This window comes from Typopeltis vanoorti, chromosome 25, assembly GCF_054136105.1.
Source record: "Typopeltis vanoorti isolate ZY-2024b chromosome 25, IOZ_Tvanoo_1.0, whole genome shotgun sequence".
Classification (NCBI taxonomy): domain Eukaryota; kingdom Metazoa; phylum Arthropoda; class Arachnida; order Uropygi; family Thelyphonidae; genus Typopeltis; species Typopeltis vanoorti.
Genome location: NC_143573.1, coordinates 8,063,211 through 8,080,175, shown reverse-complemented (window position 1 = coordinate 8,080,175; position 16,965 = coordinate 8,063,211). Strand labels below are relative to the sequence as shown.

Genomic DNA, 16,965 nt, shown 5'->3' with positions numbered 1-16,965 from the left:
GCATCATAACCTCTCTATTTCTACATGTTAGGGTCCTTCACATCACTGCCATTATCTGATGTCATCACAACTTGTGCAATGTGGCACCTGAATTTCACGTCCTTGTCCACTATCACTACTAGATCTCTCATCTCCTCTACTTCCTTTAAAGTTTCTCCACCAAGTGTATACTTTGCATCCCATTGTTGCTTACCAAATCTCAAAACCTTACACTCTGCAACACTGAACTGACAGTTCCACTTATCTGCCCATTCATGCAATCTATTCAAGTCCTCTCGTAAGGCAGTAACATCTGCTTGATTATGCATTGCTTTCTCCAATTTTGCATCATCTGAAAACAGCTGCCTATCACCAGCTAAACCAATCCCAATATCATTAACATAAAAATTGAAACAATAGTCCCAAAACTGACCCTGAGGTACACCACTAGTAACCTTTCTCTTTCAAGATACCTGCTTCCCCATGTACAACTTTCTGATACCTATCTGACAGCCAGTCACTGATCCAATCCAACTCAGAAGTCTGTTATCCAATCATGTTATCCATTTCAATTTATTTAACAGCTTGTTGTGGGCAGTTTATCAAAAGCTTTTGCAAAATCCAAGTACACCGATGTATATGCATCTCCTCTGTCCAAGGTATTTGTCACCTTGTTATAGTACATACGTTAGTGAAACATGATCTCCTGTTGACAAACTCATGATGATAACCACAGAGAATAGTGGTGCTTTCAACCTATTTCTGTATCCTACCTCTAACCAACCTCTCCAGTACCTTCCTCACAACTCCAGATATACAGACTGCCCTATAATTTGAAGCTACAGTCTTATTACCACGTTTATGAAGATAATACAATTAATAGGGAAATTCTGAGATAGTTAGAGCAGATGAGAGATCTGGGAGTGGTGGTGGACAGAGACCTGAAGTTTAGGGAGGGAGATTTCAATTGTTACAACAGTGAGGGCATCACAATGGATTATGACATGACAAGGAGGATTTTAAGAAGTAAAAGCAGAGATTATGATTCTCTTGTATAAAGCCTTGATCAGACCACATAATTGGGGAAGATAGGTGGAACAGGAGTAATATAAAGCAAGAGCTGAAAAAAAAAAAAGAAAACTGTGGAGGGAATACAAAGGAAAGGTGACAAACATATTCATGAGTAATACAAAGTTGATGCAAGAATGGTGACTAGTATGGCAAGAGCAGGCCAAAGAAAATCCAAAACAGTGCTTTTGTTATGTAGTTAGTAAGAAGAAAATTTCTAATTGTGCCTTTTCCCATCTATTCAGGGTCAGCCTTTTACATGATGCAACTTTACACGTGCTCCCCACTGACTTTATGCAGACTTGACATTGGGGGGAAGGTATTTTTTATCTGTCAATGTATTATTATTATTATTATTATTATTCAGGCCTCCATAGAGTCAAAAGACTCATCGTGGGAGGTCCTTTCTAAGAAACACAAGTCTATCAAAACTCATCGAGGGAGGTCTCTCCTAGGAAACACAAAGTCTATCATACTACTCCTTAAACGCATTGACCATTCTCACTCTCACCACGCTATCAGGCAATGCATTCCATGGTTCAACCACCCTCCATGCAAAGAAACCACTCCTCACCCTCTTCTGATCAGTTCATCTGGTCAGTTTGTCTGTTTGAGGGATGAAAAACCCGAGTTTCCAGGAGAAAAAATCCTATAGTAAGAAGAAGGATTATGGAAGGATAACTTTAATCAAGGGTGATGGCAAGAAGGTGACAAAAGCAAAAGTAGTAGTTACTAATTGATCACTTTTCGAGAGTTTATCAACCAAGTGCAGATTTTACAGATGCTGATATGATAGAGACTAATTTGAGATTGAAGAAGTAAAAGAGTAGTAGACAAACTGGAGGTGCTCAGCATATTGAAAAGTATCAATGTGAATAAAGCAGCAGAACTGAATGGCATGTTGGCCTGGTTACTACAATAATGTGCAAGAGAATTGGCAGTGCCTCTGATGAAGTTCTTTAAGTCTCAGCTCTGGCAAGGTTCCAATGATATGGAAAGAGGGTAAGATAGTTCCATTACATTAAGTTGGTTCCAAGACAGGAACAGTAAATTATAGACCAATTAGTACTAGAGTAGTGATTAGAGTATTGGAAAAGTTAGTTAAAATTAAACTCCAGGAATGGTTGGACAGCAATATGATACTCTATAGTTGGCAGCACAGCTTTGTAAAAGGTAGTAATTTATTCACATTTTATAATAGTGTAACAGCAGAATTAGATAAGTGAAATGGTCATGCCATGATAGTGCTGGACTTTGCAAAAACCTTTGACAGAATACGGCATGTTACATAAGTTGGAGCAAGTAGGATTGGATATGAAGCTGGTTGCATGGATGGGGGGAGATGACTGACACAGATACCTAAGAGTAGTATACCATGGACAGCCTCAAAGCTCTGTACAATAATTTGTATATTAATGATGTAGGGTATGATTTAAGAGAAGATATTCAGTCATTTGCCAAAGATACAAACATGGGGTTTGTATTTATATATTATAAGAACCATGCAGGATGATTGACATATAAGATTTAATTTCAGCAGACTAATAGTATCCATTGTTACTTGAGTGTCTTCTGACTGCATATAAGATTTAATTTCCAAGTGTATTACACTGACAATGATGCATGAAACAAAATACAAATGTTTTGTAGATACAAAAATGGGGTTTGTATTTATATATTATAAAAACAATGCAGGATAATTTACATAAATTGGCATTGTGAGCAAAGGATAATGTCTGTCAATTAATAATGCACAGTTATCTCTCGGTAAATGTATTAAATTTCTCTAATCATATCACCTCTTTTCCTCATGTCACTGAAATTATAATCCACATTCCTTTAATCCTCAGCATAGCCAACATTCCAGAGCCCTGACATCACCTTAGTCACTCATCTCAGGATCCTCTCCAATGTTTCCACATCACAATAAAAACCAAGCGACCTAAGCACAATTGACTAAGTGTGGTCCGACCAACGCATTACAGAGAGGAACAACTACCTCCTTATGCCTACATGGTAGTGTATTTCTTATCATAGCAGCAACATACGTAATGTGCGATCTTTGCAACACTTGCAATATGTCCTCTAAACTTAAGTCTACTATCAGCAATCACTCAAAAACTCAATTCTCACTGGAGTACACTGCTATTTCTGTACTCTAAATTGCAACACTTTGCACTTACTAATATGAAAACTACAGCTCCACTTTTACCTTGGTTCTACTATACATTAAAGATACCAAGAAATTATATACTTGGTTTTAATCCTTTACCCAAGGATGCAAAACAATGGTTTGCGAGTGAAATATATTCAAGTGCAAAACATTGTTTTGCTTCCTTGGGTAAAGGATTAAAACCAAGTATATAATTTCTTGATATCTTTAATGTATAGTAGAACCAAGGTTAAAAACTTTCATCTTTCTTTCAAACAGAGATTTTTATTAACAAGGTCTAGCATCTTTTGGCTACTTGTATATGAGATATATATGACTTCTGCATTACTTCAACGTTGGTATCTGAGTTTTGGATTTCAGATCATCGTCAAAAATGAAGGAACACGATCTAAACTCTGTCAAGAAGGATTTCTCAATGGTAGTTTTTCTCAGGCATGTATTTTGAGAGTGGTGAATTAGAGTACTATTGAATAGTTAAGATGAAATGATATATAGAGGTAATCATTCTATGCTGTATATAATGGTTGGGACTTCCGATTGATATATTTAGAGGTAAGCTTTCTTTCTTTTGTTTATTTTTGTGATTACACATTGCTTAGCTGGTAGACTCTCACATGAGTCTGAGGGATTTGTCAATAGACCACCCTCCTAGATCGTCAGGAATAAGACATCGGAATCATCCCTCATTGTGCACAAGGATGGAGAATGTAAAAGATATCAAGGACGCTATTCAACAGTTAAACAAAGATATGTCACTTGACATTCTCAAATTCATCCTAAAGAAATTTGAAATGGATTATTCTGGCTGCTTGAATCTCTTCACTCAAGTAAATGAGACTGAAGATGATGATTTGGACATCGAAGAGGGCATTACACCTGCTCCACCTACAAAGACTCCCCGACAGTTCGATTGTTCACAGGAAGAACAATCTAATAAAAGATGCAGAACATCGGAAGGTGGAATGGAAGATGATGTAACAACTCACCAAAATCAGATCACCCAAGATGGAAAAGAAAAGGTCCCTCCAGTTATCGTTCGAGATAAAGATAAATGGACCTCAGTCTCAAGATCCCTAGGAGAACAAAATATCAATTTCTCCTGGGCAAGAAATACTGAAGAGGGTGTAAAGATTCACCCTACCACTGTCACAGATTATCGCATGATGACGAAAATGCTGGACAACTCTAAATTGTCCTTCCACACCCTTGCGCTAGCAAATGAGAAGAACTTAAAGATAGTTCTAAGAGGAGTGGCTGAGGGCATCACAACTGATGAGATCACAGCTGACCTCATCAATCAAGAATTGACCCCAATCAAAGTCAGTAGAATGTTGAGGTCAGATAAAACACCAATGCCACTGGTGTTGGTCGAAATCTCCAACACACAAAAAAGAATCTATGAAGTTACTGACATTTGTAAGCTTAAAATTACAACGAAACCTCTAAGGAAGAAGGCATCGGCAGGGCAGTGCCACAGATGCCAGAGGTTCGGGCACACCCAAAAACTGAGCAGAGCTGCCTACAGATGCGGTGAGGGTCACCAAACTAACTCCTGCACCAAGCCCAGATCCACACCTGCCTGCTGTGCCAATTGCAGAGGACCACATCCCTCTAATTACAAGGGATGCCTTTTCCATTCAAAAAACCGTGGATCAACAAGAATGAACCACGCTCCTCCAAACAATGACACAAACAACGAAACAGGTCGCCCTCCAGATCATAATACCTCACATTCGGCAATACAGGAAAGCACTCGACCTTCATCCATGTCCAAATCATATGCGGAAGCGGTAAGAACCCACTCCTTCATCGCAAGAGCGAACAAGCTCTAATCTCACATCAGCTTTAACCTCATCACTTGCAACAATGCTGCATGAATTCAGCAAAGCAAGCACCTCACTATCTTCCAAAAAGAGATTCCTTCTAGAAACCCAATCCATATTAACAGCTCTCTATAATGTTTAAAAAATTTAAACCAAATTCTCTCATGATAACAGAATGGAATGCCAATGGCTTATCAAATAAAATTCTCGAGCTGCAAGAATTTGCAAAAAGATACAATCCAGACATAATCTTGATCAGTGAATCCTACCTCAGACCATCAAACCATTATTTGATGGTCTGAGGTGGGATTCACTTGTCAAGATTATGACAGACAAACTTAACTCTAGTGGAGGCGGCACAGCTATTTTTATTAAAAATTATTTAAGCCACAACTCGCTGACCAACCCCCAAACTCTAAACCGTGAGGTGACAGGTGTGGAGGTGCACACTAATAATGCAGGAAAACTCAAAATCTACGCAGCGTACAATCCTCCCAGCATTCCACTACTGACAGCAGACTTAGACTCCATCCTCGGCTCCACGGATTCCATAATTATAGCAGGAGACCTAAACCCCAAACATACGGCCTGGTTCAGTTCGTCAATCAACTCCAAAGGCCGTACCTTATTCAACTACACATTACTCAACTCATCAATAATAACTGGACCCACTGAGCCCACCCACTACAGCCCATCAGGAAGTTCTGATGTATTAGACATAGTTATCTTCAGAAACATCAAATATCAATACCAGCTGGAGACATTAGAAGAGCTTAACTCAGATCATAATCCCATCCAGCTCAGGTTAGGATTTCAAGATCAGCTCTCTCCCCATCATTCTTTCTTACCATGGGACAAGCTCTCTAAGGTTCTCTCAGTCCACATCGGTCCACCCCCTGTCATTCATAAAAAAGAAGAAATAGACCAAGCTGTAAGCAATTTAACTAGGCAAATCAACACAGAAATAGCATCAGTCACCGAAACCACTGTCTTCCACGCTCCCAACTGGATTCCAGAAGAGATAATGAACCTGATTAGGGCCAAAAATAAAGCCAGAAAGCGATATCACAACACCAGAGCCCCGCAGGATAAAACATCCTTAAACAACCTGAACAGACTGGTTCGAGAAGCCCTCCAGATGCATAGGAATTCCAAATGGGAATCCAAACTCAGGGAAATCAACCCAGAAGATAACTACATGTGGAAGTTTGTAAAATCTCTTCATACCAAAAGACAACCACTTCCCCCTTTGAAGACCAATCTTGGAATTGCACACTCAGATGAAGAAAAAGTAGAAGCCCTAATTGACAATCTGGAAAATCGATGCAGCCCATCTTACGTAAACTTAAATATCAATCTTATTTACAAAGTTCATCGTAAAGTTAGAAATGCACTAAAGCAGCCTAAGGATGATTCACCCCTACATCTCCAACAGAAATAATAAATATTATTTCCCATCTGAAGAATAAAAAGGCCCCCGGTCCAGACGGCATTACCAATAGAATAATAAAGCTACTCCCACGGAAAGCCATAATTCATCTAGTTAATATTACCAATTCCATTTTAAGATTCCAGTACTTTCCCACAGATTGGAAAATTGCAGACATCATACCTCTGAAAAAGCCTGGTAATAACCCACAACTTCCCCAAAGCTACAGGCCCATCAGTCTTTTTTCCTGTCTTGGCAAAGTAATAGAAAAGGTTATCCTATCAAGACTACAATCAGCAGTGAACAAATAGAAAATAATCCCAAATGAGCAATTTGGGTTTCGCAAAGCTCACAACACGGTGCAACAAATTCACTGACTAACAGAACATATCACTCATGGTTTTAACTGGCACCTTCACACTGCTGCTGTATTTTTGGATGTTGCCAAGGCCTTTGATAAGGTCTGGCATCAAGGCCTTATCTTCAAACTAATTGAAAACAATATCCCAATTAAACTAGTGAAACTCATATATTCATATATTAATGAAAGATACATGCAAGTCAAACTCAATGGAATTATGTCATCAAGGTGCAAAATTCTGGCAGGAGTACCTCAGGGTTCTCTTCTGGTCCCAATACTTTTCACAACTTACATGGCAGATATTCCTCTCAATTCAAGAACAACTACTACGGCTGCCGACGACACCGCTATTCTAGCTAGATCGCTCAGCCCTCGCCTAGCAATCACTAGACTCCAAGGAAGTATCAATGAGCTAGCAAACTGGTTCACCAACTGGAGGATTCAAGTGAACCCCCTTCAAAAGCTCAGCCATATTGTTTTCAAGAAGAAAGGTCTGCATCAAAGAAGACATCCTGCTCTCTGGTCATAAGATCCCATGGCAATCAGAGACCAAATATCTTGGGGTATTAATGGATAAGAAACTCCTTTTTAACAAGCACATCAATCTCATTGGCTCCAAATCTTCCAAAGTAATAGCATAGCTCTACCCATTGATCAACTGCAAGAGCAAATTGAACCTACATAATAAATTGCTTCTTTACCAGATGGTAATACGTCCAGTCATTACCTACGCCTCACCAGCATGGAGTCACTTCAAGATCAAACATTTCAAAATTGCAGAGAATCCAAAACAAATGCCTTAGGATGATCCTGGATGCACCGTGGTTCATCAGAAATTCACAGATTCACCGAGAAACCGGCATTCCATACATTTCCTCCTTTCTTCGGAATCTTGCAGAAAAATTCTTCGTGAAGTCAAGTTCACATTCAAACCCACTAATCGTACAAGCTGTCAATTACAATGAGACTGATTACTACAAACACAAAAGACCGAAGGCTATTCTTCTCTCAATTGATCATAGGTAACACAACTGCCCTCAGAGGGCGAGCTTAACTGCTCACAAACCTCCCATTCCCAAACAACTCTCATTACAGATAAAGGAGAATATGAAAAATTCTAGTGCTTCACCCATCCTGTCAGTAATGTTAATGGTTAATGGTAAACGTTGGTATCTCAATTTGGATAAGCTGGTGTGAGTCTGGCATATGGAGTGTTGTTTTGATTATGAATTTCGGAATGGGTTTTTTAATGTAGTTAAACATAGTTCACGCGTATCTTTAGTCAGTGAGTTCAGTAACCAGTATCTGCGAGACTTAATAGTATATAAATGCTTCTGGTTATTAAAACTAAACACACACACAGGTAAGTGAACTCTATTTATAAGAGTGCGTTTCGCTAGGCCTAACCGCCATTGTTGACTTACTGTACTAAATTCTTCGCAATGTGTGAAGAAGAAGAAGATGATGCTTATATTAAATCACTCGGCACCAAAGGTCGTCTGATTATCATTCTCAAAATGATACTGAAAAAAGTTGAAAACGATTGGCCTCGCAGTCTTAATTTCTACTCCTTGCCTACTGAAATCAAAGAGTGTGAAGACACTCCCCAGACTGAGGAGAAACTCGATTTGATGATTTCCCCTTCTACAGATTATGTTTAAACTCATGCTCACAAGAAACGTAAAACCTCTGACATTGAGCCTCTCATGGATTTAGGTATGGAAGAGGATACTCCCAATCTTGATCTCACAGTCACCCCCAAAGAGAGGGTACCTCCGATTGTCCTCCGGGAAAAAAGGAAATGGACACAATTGAGGTCCATCATGTCAAACCTACAGTATAGTATGTCTCAGCTAAAAATAGGGATGATGGCATTAGGATTCAGCCTGCTACTGTAACAGACTTTAGAAAACATACAAAAGAACTGGATTCAAACAATATCCAATATCATACATTCTCTCTCAGCTCGGAACGAAATTTGAAGGTAGTTCTAAGGGGTCTCTCAGAGGATATAACCTCTGACGAAATAGAGGTTGACCTCTGCCTCCAGGACCTACCTCCCATCAAGGTTAGCAGGATGACTAGAGTGAACAAAACACCCATGCCTCTAGTTTTAATAGAGATACATCAAGTCTATAAAAACATCTATAACCTCAAATCAGTATGTGGTCTCCGAATCACCTCAGATAAGCTGGTGTGAGACTTTGAGAAGGAAGGCTTCAACTGGGCAATGCCATAGATGCCAAAGATTCGGTCATGCTCAGAGACTCTGCAAGGCAGAGTTATTCAAATGCCTTGAATGTGCAAAAAGCCACCCTACCAACACATGCACAAAACCAAAAACTACTCCGGCAAAATGCACCAACTGTGGTGGCCCTCACACTGCCAATTATAGAGGTTGTATCCAAAACCCGAAAAACAAACAGTTGAAGCTGGCAGACTCTCTTCCTCTCCCAGCAAACCTATCCCAGAGACCACAACCTCACAGTCCCCCATGGACAACCAAAAATGCTCAGAAATCCATCCTCTTTAACCAGAGATCTCTAAAAGATCATCTCAACAGAATCAGTCAAAGACATATGCAGATGCAGTTCATACAAAAAAGTCAACCCAGGAAAAGATTCAACCAGTGCCACTATCTAATTTGATTGCTATCATCACCGCCTCTCTAGCAAATATGCTGCTGGACTTTAGTAGATCCAACCCCTCACTTTCCTCCACCAAAAGCTTCCTAAAGGAAGCTTTTGGTGGAGGAAAGTGAGGGGTTGGATCTACTAATGAACAGTGATAAATTAAAACCAGACAGGTGGAGGAAAGTGAGGGGTTGGATCTACTAATGAACAGTGATAAATTAAAACCAGACACCCTAGAGATCATCACGTGGAATGCAGACGGACTGAGGAGTAAGATCTTAGAACTCCAGGACTTCGCCCAAAGACATCAGCCGGATGTCCTTTTACTAAACGAAACGCACCTAAGACCTTCAGACAACCCCAAAATTAGGGGATATCAACTGTACAGAGCAGACAGACTGTCCCACAGAGGAGGCGGCACTGCTATTTTCATTAAAAATTATATCACTCTATAAACATCCCTCCTACCACTAACCTCGAGGTCACTGGCACTGAGATTCTCACAAGTTCTGCGCAAACTAAAAATCTTCGCAGCATATAATCCTCCACAAAAAATATTACTGTCCTCTGATTTGAATGGCATATTGGATACCAGTGAGCTTAGTATACTGGCCGGAGACTTAAATGCCAAGCATCCAGTCTGGAATAGCCGTTCCACCAACAAAAGTGGACATATACTAGAAAACTATGCAGGATTCAACCTGCTTGTGGTGGGTCCCGCCAAGCCCACCCATCACAACACTTATGGTCGGACTGATGTCTTGGACATAGTCATACACCAGCATATCAGACTCCAATACACTATATTTACACTTTCATGAAGACTATAGCAACCAAATTCTTCTCAAAAGCATCTGTGCACCCTAACAAACTGATTCAACTGGCTGCAGATTATGACGCAATGGATTATTTCAAAATAAAAGACCAAAAGCCATCCTAAACTACAACACTGAGGACTAATCTCCAAGCCCACTCAGGGCGAGCGATTAGCTCATAAAACTATCTCCACTCATTCTCTTAAGATAGTGGGGAATATGAAAAGCATTTTGCTTCATCCCTTAGGTCAGTAATGTTGTAAGTTGTAATGTTGGTATCTCTCCTACGTCTGGCTCCCACTGAAGAGACCTCAATAAAGGTCGAAACCGGTTGGAAGCTTGGGTAATGAACGGCAATGCTGTAGCCCATGAAGTTTTAACTGAGGCTCGGCTGTTGCTGTCACCCATGTCCTTGGGGGGGGGGATAATGAATGGCAATGCTGCAGCCCATGAAGTTAACTGAGGCATGACTGTTGCTGTTACCCCCCCAGATGAAATATGAGTGGCTCTGCTCGGTGGTGGGGTGAGCATGCCACGGGATAGAGCCAATACTGAGAGTTTTTCTCGGTAACAGGGTGAGCCTGTTACTGAGAGGAACAACGCTGAGTTTTTGATCCTGCGGGTTGCTCATTATTGGGTGATCCAGGGGATCCCACAAGTTTTTGGAGAGGTAACCCTGCACTTACAAAATGGAAAACCAGTCTGGGTAGTGGTCCTTCCCATCATGCATAACATTTTTACACATCCGAAAGGGTGTGTGTGCTTTGCATTATCGGATTCATACTAAGCGAAATGATGCGAAGTCATCAGCCTCTACATACAAGTAGCTCAGACATGAATATATTTCAGGTGCAAAGCATAAACACTGTTTTGCTTCCTTGGGTAAAGCATTAAAATCAAATATATAATTTCATGGCATATTTACTGTACAACTCCACTTTTTTTGTCAAAACTAATCTTCCTGAAGGGAATTAACATCAGCAGTGCTGCTTAAACTTTTCTCCAACTTTGCATCATCATAAAACAACTGAAGATTCCCTGTCAGTCAGTCAATCTACATGAAATATCATTTACAAATAAATTAAACAGCAGGGGCCTAAGAAGAAACACTGGAGCAGACTTTCTTTTTTTGAAACATTGCTTCATCATTCACAACTTGCTACTATCATTCAGAAAGCCAATCCATCTAACCATTCCCATTCTTACATTAACTTATAAAGTAATTATCAACACTTTTGCAAAGTCAAGGAGTATCATATCGTATCACATACAATTATAAATGAAGCAAGGAGAGATAATCAGTTAATTAGATGGATATTAGATTGTCATTGAACGATATTAGCAAAAATTGTACAAGGACAATTTCTCTGAAAAGTAAGGTAACTAATGAACCATAGGATTCTGTTCTTGGGCCGCTAATGAATTTCACCTATCTTCATTATCTTCAATGTGTGTTGAACCTAATATATAAATTGTGTTAGGTTCAATAGCTTCTCATTGCCAAGTAACTTTGTTTCATAGAAAATTAATTAATGTTTTTATGAAACAATTCTACAAGTTATGGAAGCAGTTAATTCTATCTGAATAGCTTGTTATTCCTGTCAGAAGCATGTATGCTATGGCCATTTTGTCTGCTTTACAGGATGAAAAACTGAAGTTTCTGAAAAGAACACACTGTCACAACTGTCTGAAAGGTAACTGACCTTGGGTTGAAAAGTTCTACTGTATTTACTTGAATACAACTTGCACTTTTTTCCCCAAAATTAAAGCTAAAAAATTATGGTGCAAGATATTATTATTATTATTATTCAGGCCTCCATGGAGTCAAAAGACTCATCGTGAGAGGTCCTTCCTAAGAACATAAAGTCTGTCAAGACTCATCGAGGGGAGGTCCCCCCCTAAGTAACACAAAGTCTATCATACCACTCTTTAAACTCATTGACCGTTCTCGCTCCCACCACTCCATCAGGTAATGTATTCCACGGTTCAGCCACCCTCCATGCAAAGAAACCACTCCTTACCCTCTTGCTCACAGTTTCCTTTCGTAACTTCCAGGGATGGCCTCTTGTCATCACTCCTTCCCGCTGTTAAACCAAGAGAAAGAACTCCCCAGTGTCAACCCTGTAACCACCTCTCAACAATTTAAAAGTCTCAATCATATCACCTCTCCTTCTTCTATCCACCAAACTCTGCAGTCCACATTCTCTCAGCCGATCCTCATAACTATCCTTGTACAGTCCTGAGACCATCTTTGTCATCCGTCTTTGTATCCCCTTCAAATCCTGGGGACCAAATCTGAGAACAATAGTCCAAGTGTGGTTCTGATCAGAGACTTATACAACAGAATAATAACCCTCTTATCTCTGCAGGTCAGTGTCCTTCTCATAATTGCAGCAATCCTCTGTGTTACCTTCACCACCTTTGCAATATGTCCCCTAAATTTCAGGTTTCTATCAATCATCAACCCCAGATCTCTTGTCTCCCCTGCTTCCTCCAGTATAACTCCTCCCATAGAGTATGCAGCATCCCATCGATGTTTCCCAAACCTCAAGATCTCACATTTTGCTGCATTAAACTGACACCCCCATTCATTTGCCCATCTATCTAGCTTATTTAAATCCTCTTGCAGGGCTACCACATCTACGCTATTACTAATAATCCTTCCCAGCTTCGCATCATCGGCAAACAACTGAATATCCCCTTGCAATGTCACTGATATAAAGGTTAAACAATATAGGTCCTAGTAATGAGCCCTGTGGGATCCCACTTGTAACCCTCTGCCTCATGGAAACTGCTCCACCATACACAACTCTCTGATACCTATCAGACAGCCAATCCTGAATCCAGTTGACCAATCTGACATCCAGACCCATGTGCTGCAACTTCAATATCAGCTTATCATGTGGCACCGTGTCAAATGCCTTTGCTAAGTCTAAGAAAATTGCAGTATATGCCTTTCCCTCATCTAATGTTCTTGTAACTTTATTATATGCAGGGATTTTTGGAAACTAAAGTTTTCAGGAAAAAAATGAAAATGGGTATGACTTACCAAGAATCTCCTATTCCCTATTGCTACTTCCACCCTCGAGAGCAGTTTCCTTGTGTGCATCGTCAAAGTCATCTATCCAAATAGTGTCATCTTCTTTCCCATTATTTCAAGCAAAAATTACCAGTAAATTACAAGACTTGAGATACACAATGAACAATCCTTCACAAATGACTAATGAGAAGTGAAAGCAGAGCACGAAACAGACAGCAATGGCAGGCCAGTAGAGATAGAGCAGCTATGAAGACATGCATATGATTGGTGTTATATTAACAAAAGATTATGGGACCCAATGACAAAGGGAAGCCAACAATTGTTGAGTTGAAATACTAATTCTCTTCAACCGAATTTCATAATATCTGAAACTGCCATAACAACATTCACTATATATTTCTTAGTTTCAACATGTTCACAACGGGGTGGTGTTTTCCCCATTTATTGTTCCGACGGAACTTCTTGTTACCATTTGTATACCACGTCACATAGGCGGGTTCAACTCACAAAATTTCAACCCTTTGGTTGAATTTTATTGTTGTTTGTTTGTGTGCCGCTTCCACATCGAGCTGATTCGTGGTAGCATTTTATTTGAAGTTATCTTTTGTGATCTGTCTTAATGACAGTGAAAATTTCAAATGCAATCAAAACAAACATTTATTTCATATAATTGAAAAGTTGGACAATAGTTTTTAGTTAGATACTGTATTTGCTGGTGCAACATATGGTTTTTCTTGAATCTATACAGCATCGTTTCTATGGGAAGGGACATGTGATTCATTAGTTAGTGCTGTTTTTATCCCAGTTGTCTCTAATTGCACTATTTGTTGAGAAATATATTACACTGAATGCAAATGTATCTATACCTTATTTAGTGATACAATAAAACTACTTGTTTTTCTTCCATCTGCAGTATAGTGGCTGTTAGGGATGACATGTTGTTTACCATCATGTTGTGACAGATATGTTTGTGGCTAAGTGAAACCTCAAATGCTAAGTTATGGAGGTTTCTTAAATTTCCTAATGTTCTGGGAATCTGAATAAATCTAAGTACTGCAGGGAACAAGTTATTACCCTGATGTGAGTGTGTTTAAATTTTTTTCGTGTGCGAGATATATGTGAAATTTTTTTTTTTTTTTCGTACAGTAAAATCAGTGGTGCAAGTTATACATGTGGGCAAGATAGGTTCTACACATCACAGATGGATTCAAGCTAATGTCTTCCCATCATAAAAGTTGTGTAAAGGATATGTTGAAGAATGGAGTGAGTAGATATACACATGAAGAATTCTATGTGTCAATCAACACATTGTGAATGTTAAGAATGTGAATGAGTTTAAGGCTCAATGTGACAGATATGTTGGTGGCTAAGTGAAACCTTAAATGCTAAGTTATGGAGGTTTCTTAAATTTCCTAATGTTCTGGGAATCTGAATAAATCTAAGTATAATGTTTTAGGATAAATCACTTCAAATTTCAGAATATGACTTCTCTTTCCATTAATAATACCTGCTTCATCTTCAGACTTGAAAAAGATGGTGTTAGAATACTTCTCATAACTTTCCACTGGTGACCTCTTTCATTCAGTACATGTTTTGATAACAAATTATTCCTTCTAAATAGAGGATTCAGGGGCTGTAAATTCACAAAAAAAAAAGAATATATATATATATCCCTACATAATTAAGATACTTTTTACTTAATGTAAATAACAGCATACAGATTTTGTTATGAAAAGAGGTTTTATGAAACGTTTTTCAACCAGTAAGGTAACTTTATTTTTTGAAACAAGTAACACTTGTGTAAAAGACTGAATGATTTAAACTGGTGATTACCAAATACTTTTGCATTTGTTCCATCACAACATCATTTCATCTATCTCATCACTGAAAAACTGGTGCCTTTAAGTTGGAAATGACAGCATGCTGTACATTGATGCAGGTTACAAATCAGGTACTAGGCAGTTTCCTTCAGTGATTCAAAGAAACGGTGAATATTGGGTTTGAGATCAGGATGTGTAGAAGGTAATGCAGACCCTTTCAGCTGTAGTGTTATACAAAACTTCATGCATAGTTGGCATAGTTGTCAGTGCATGAATGTGTGGCACACGCTTTTATAAGCATTATACCAAATTCAAGCGTGTTTGTATGTTCTGTGCACTTCTGCCAAAAATTTCTGCTAGTACTTACTGTACAGTTAAACAAAAATTAATCGTTCTATGTACTGCCCCACTATTTAATGACAATGTTTCTAGTCATCCTAACATACAGCTGATGATGCGCCAATATGGTGTCCATATGATGCCATCTCATTACTGTATAATGAAAACAAATGAACCTGGGGAGGGGTATGTTGAATAAATAATGATAATTTATTCAACATCCTCTCCCCAATAACTTTTGTTATTATTATTATCATCAGCAGCAGCAAATCTTCATTGAGATTTGCTGCTCCAAAGACAAATCATCATGGGAAGTCTTCACTCTCTCACACGCACACACAAAATTCAAGCATATGTAAAACACATTCACCGTTTTTGCATTTGCCATGATCTCACATAATACATACATTCCCCTCAACACCAATGGGTGGTTGAGAACCTCCCAATGTTACAACCGCTCACATGCATAGCTGATGGTACATGTAGCACACATCTCAACTGTGCATAACATCAAACCTGAATCTGTTTACATGCCATGTACATTTCTACCAGTTTTCAATATATTCACTACATCATCACCTGATACCTTATACTCCTCACTGTAGTCCAGATGTTCCCCATCACCAGCTGTAATGCTATAACCACACAAAGATCCTTCTCCTTTCTACTTAGTACTGCACTCACACCTTCCTTATACAGTTTCCATGGATGGTCACTTGTTCCACCCCATCTCTTGCAATTTTATGAGAAATATTTTCCACATCAATCTCATAACATCCCCCTTACCAACTTAACATAACTGAATCAATCTTCTCCAGTCACACAGGCTGTAAATAGCATTTCCTGAATACAACATTCTAGAGGGCCGACAACACCTGAGTCACTCTTCTTTGTTCTCCTTTTGAATATATCCACATTTCCTCAAAAAACAGGTGACTTAATCTGTAATCTATATCCATAATGTAATCTGTTTTATATAATGAAACCATAGCCTTTTAGCTTTTAGATGTCAATGTCCCCTCAACATTACCATTCTATCGCCCTCAAAATTCTAGCAATATGCTCCATAAATTTCAAGTTGTTGTTCACATCAAACCTGATCCCTCGTTTCCTCCACTTCCTTTGAGATAATTCTGTGTACCCTGTATACTATCCTTTCCTTCCAATTTTCAAAACTTTAACCTTTAAAGCAACACTGAACTAAAAGCTATAATCTGCACACTTGTCAACTCACTCAAATTCTTCCATACAGCCCCTCTGTTGAAGGTAAAATGTTGAAGCAAACTAGGGTACAAGCACTAAGAGTGACAGCAAAAAAGGAAATGGTGGAAAACAAAGAAAATGATCAGATAATTAGAGAAATTGCACACTTCTTGGAATTCTCCACAGAATGAAAACTTGGCAGGTAGTATGGCACACAAGCAAATGAAGGGGAAGATGGGAGCAGAGGGAGAGAGAGAGAGAGAGAGAGAGAGAAAGAGTATG

General features: G+C 39.1%; 1 protein-coding gene across 1 annotated transcript in view; it reads right to left on the bottom strand.

Annotated features, from left to right (window-relative positions):
• The window catches only part of LOC150092517 (cytochrome P450 3A8-like), a 221,061-nt gene that overhangs the window by 116,981 nt on the left and 87,115 nt on the right, over positions 1-16,965 (bottom strand). The window contains exon 5 of the mRNA XM_090414567.1: positions 14,829-14,954. Within this exon, the coding sequence (XP_090270693.1) occupies positions 14,829-14,954 (126 nt within the window). The remainder of the gene's footprint in view (positions 1-14,828; positions 14,955-16,965) is intronic.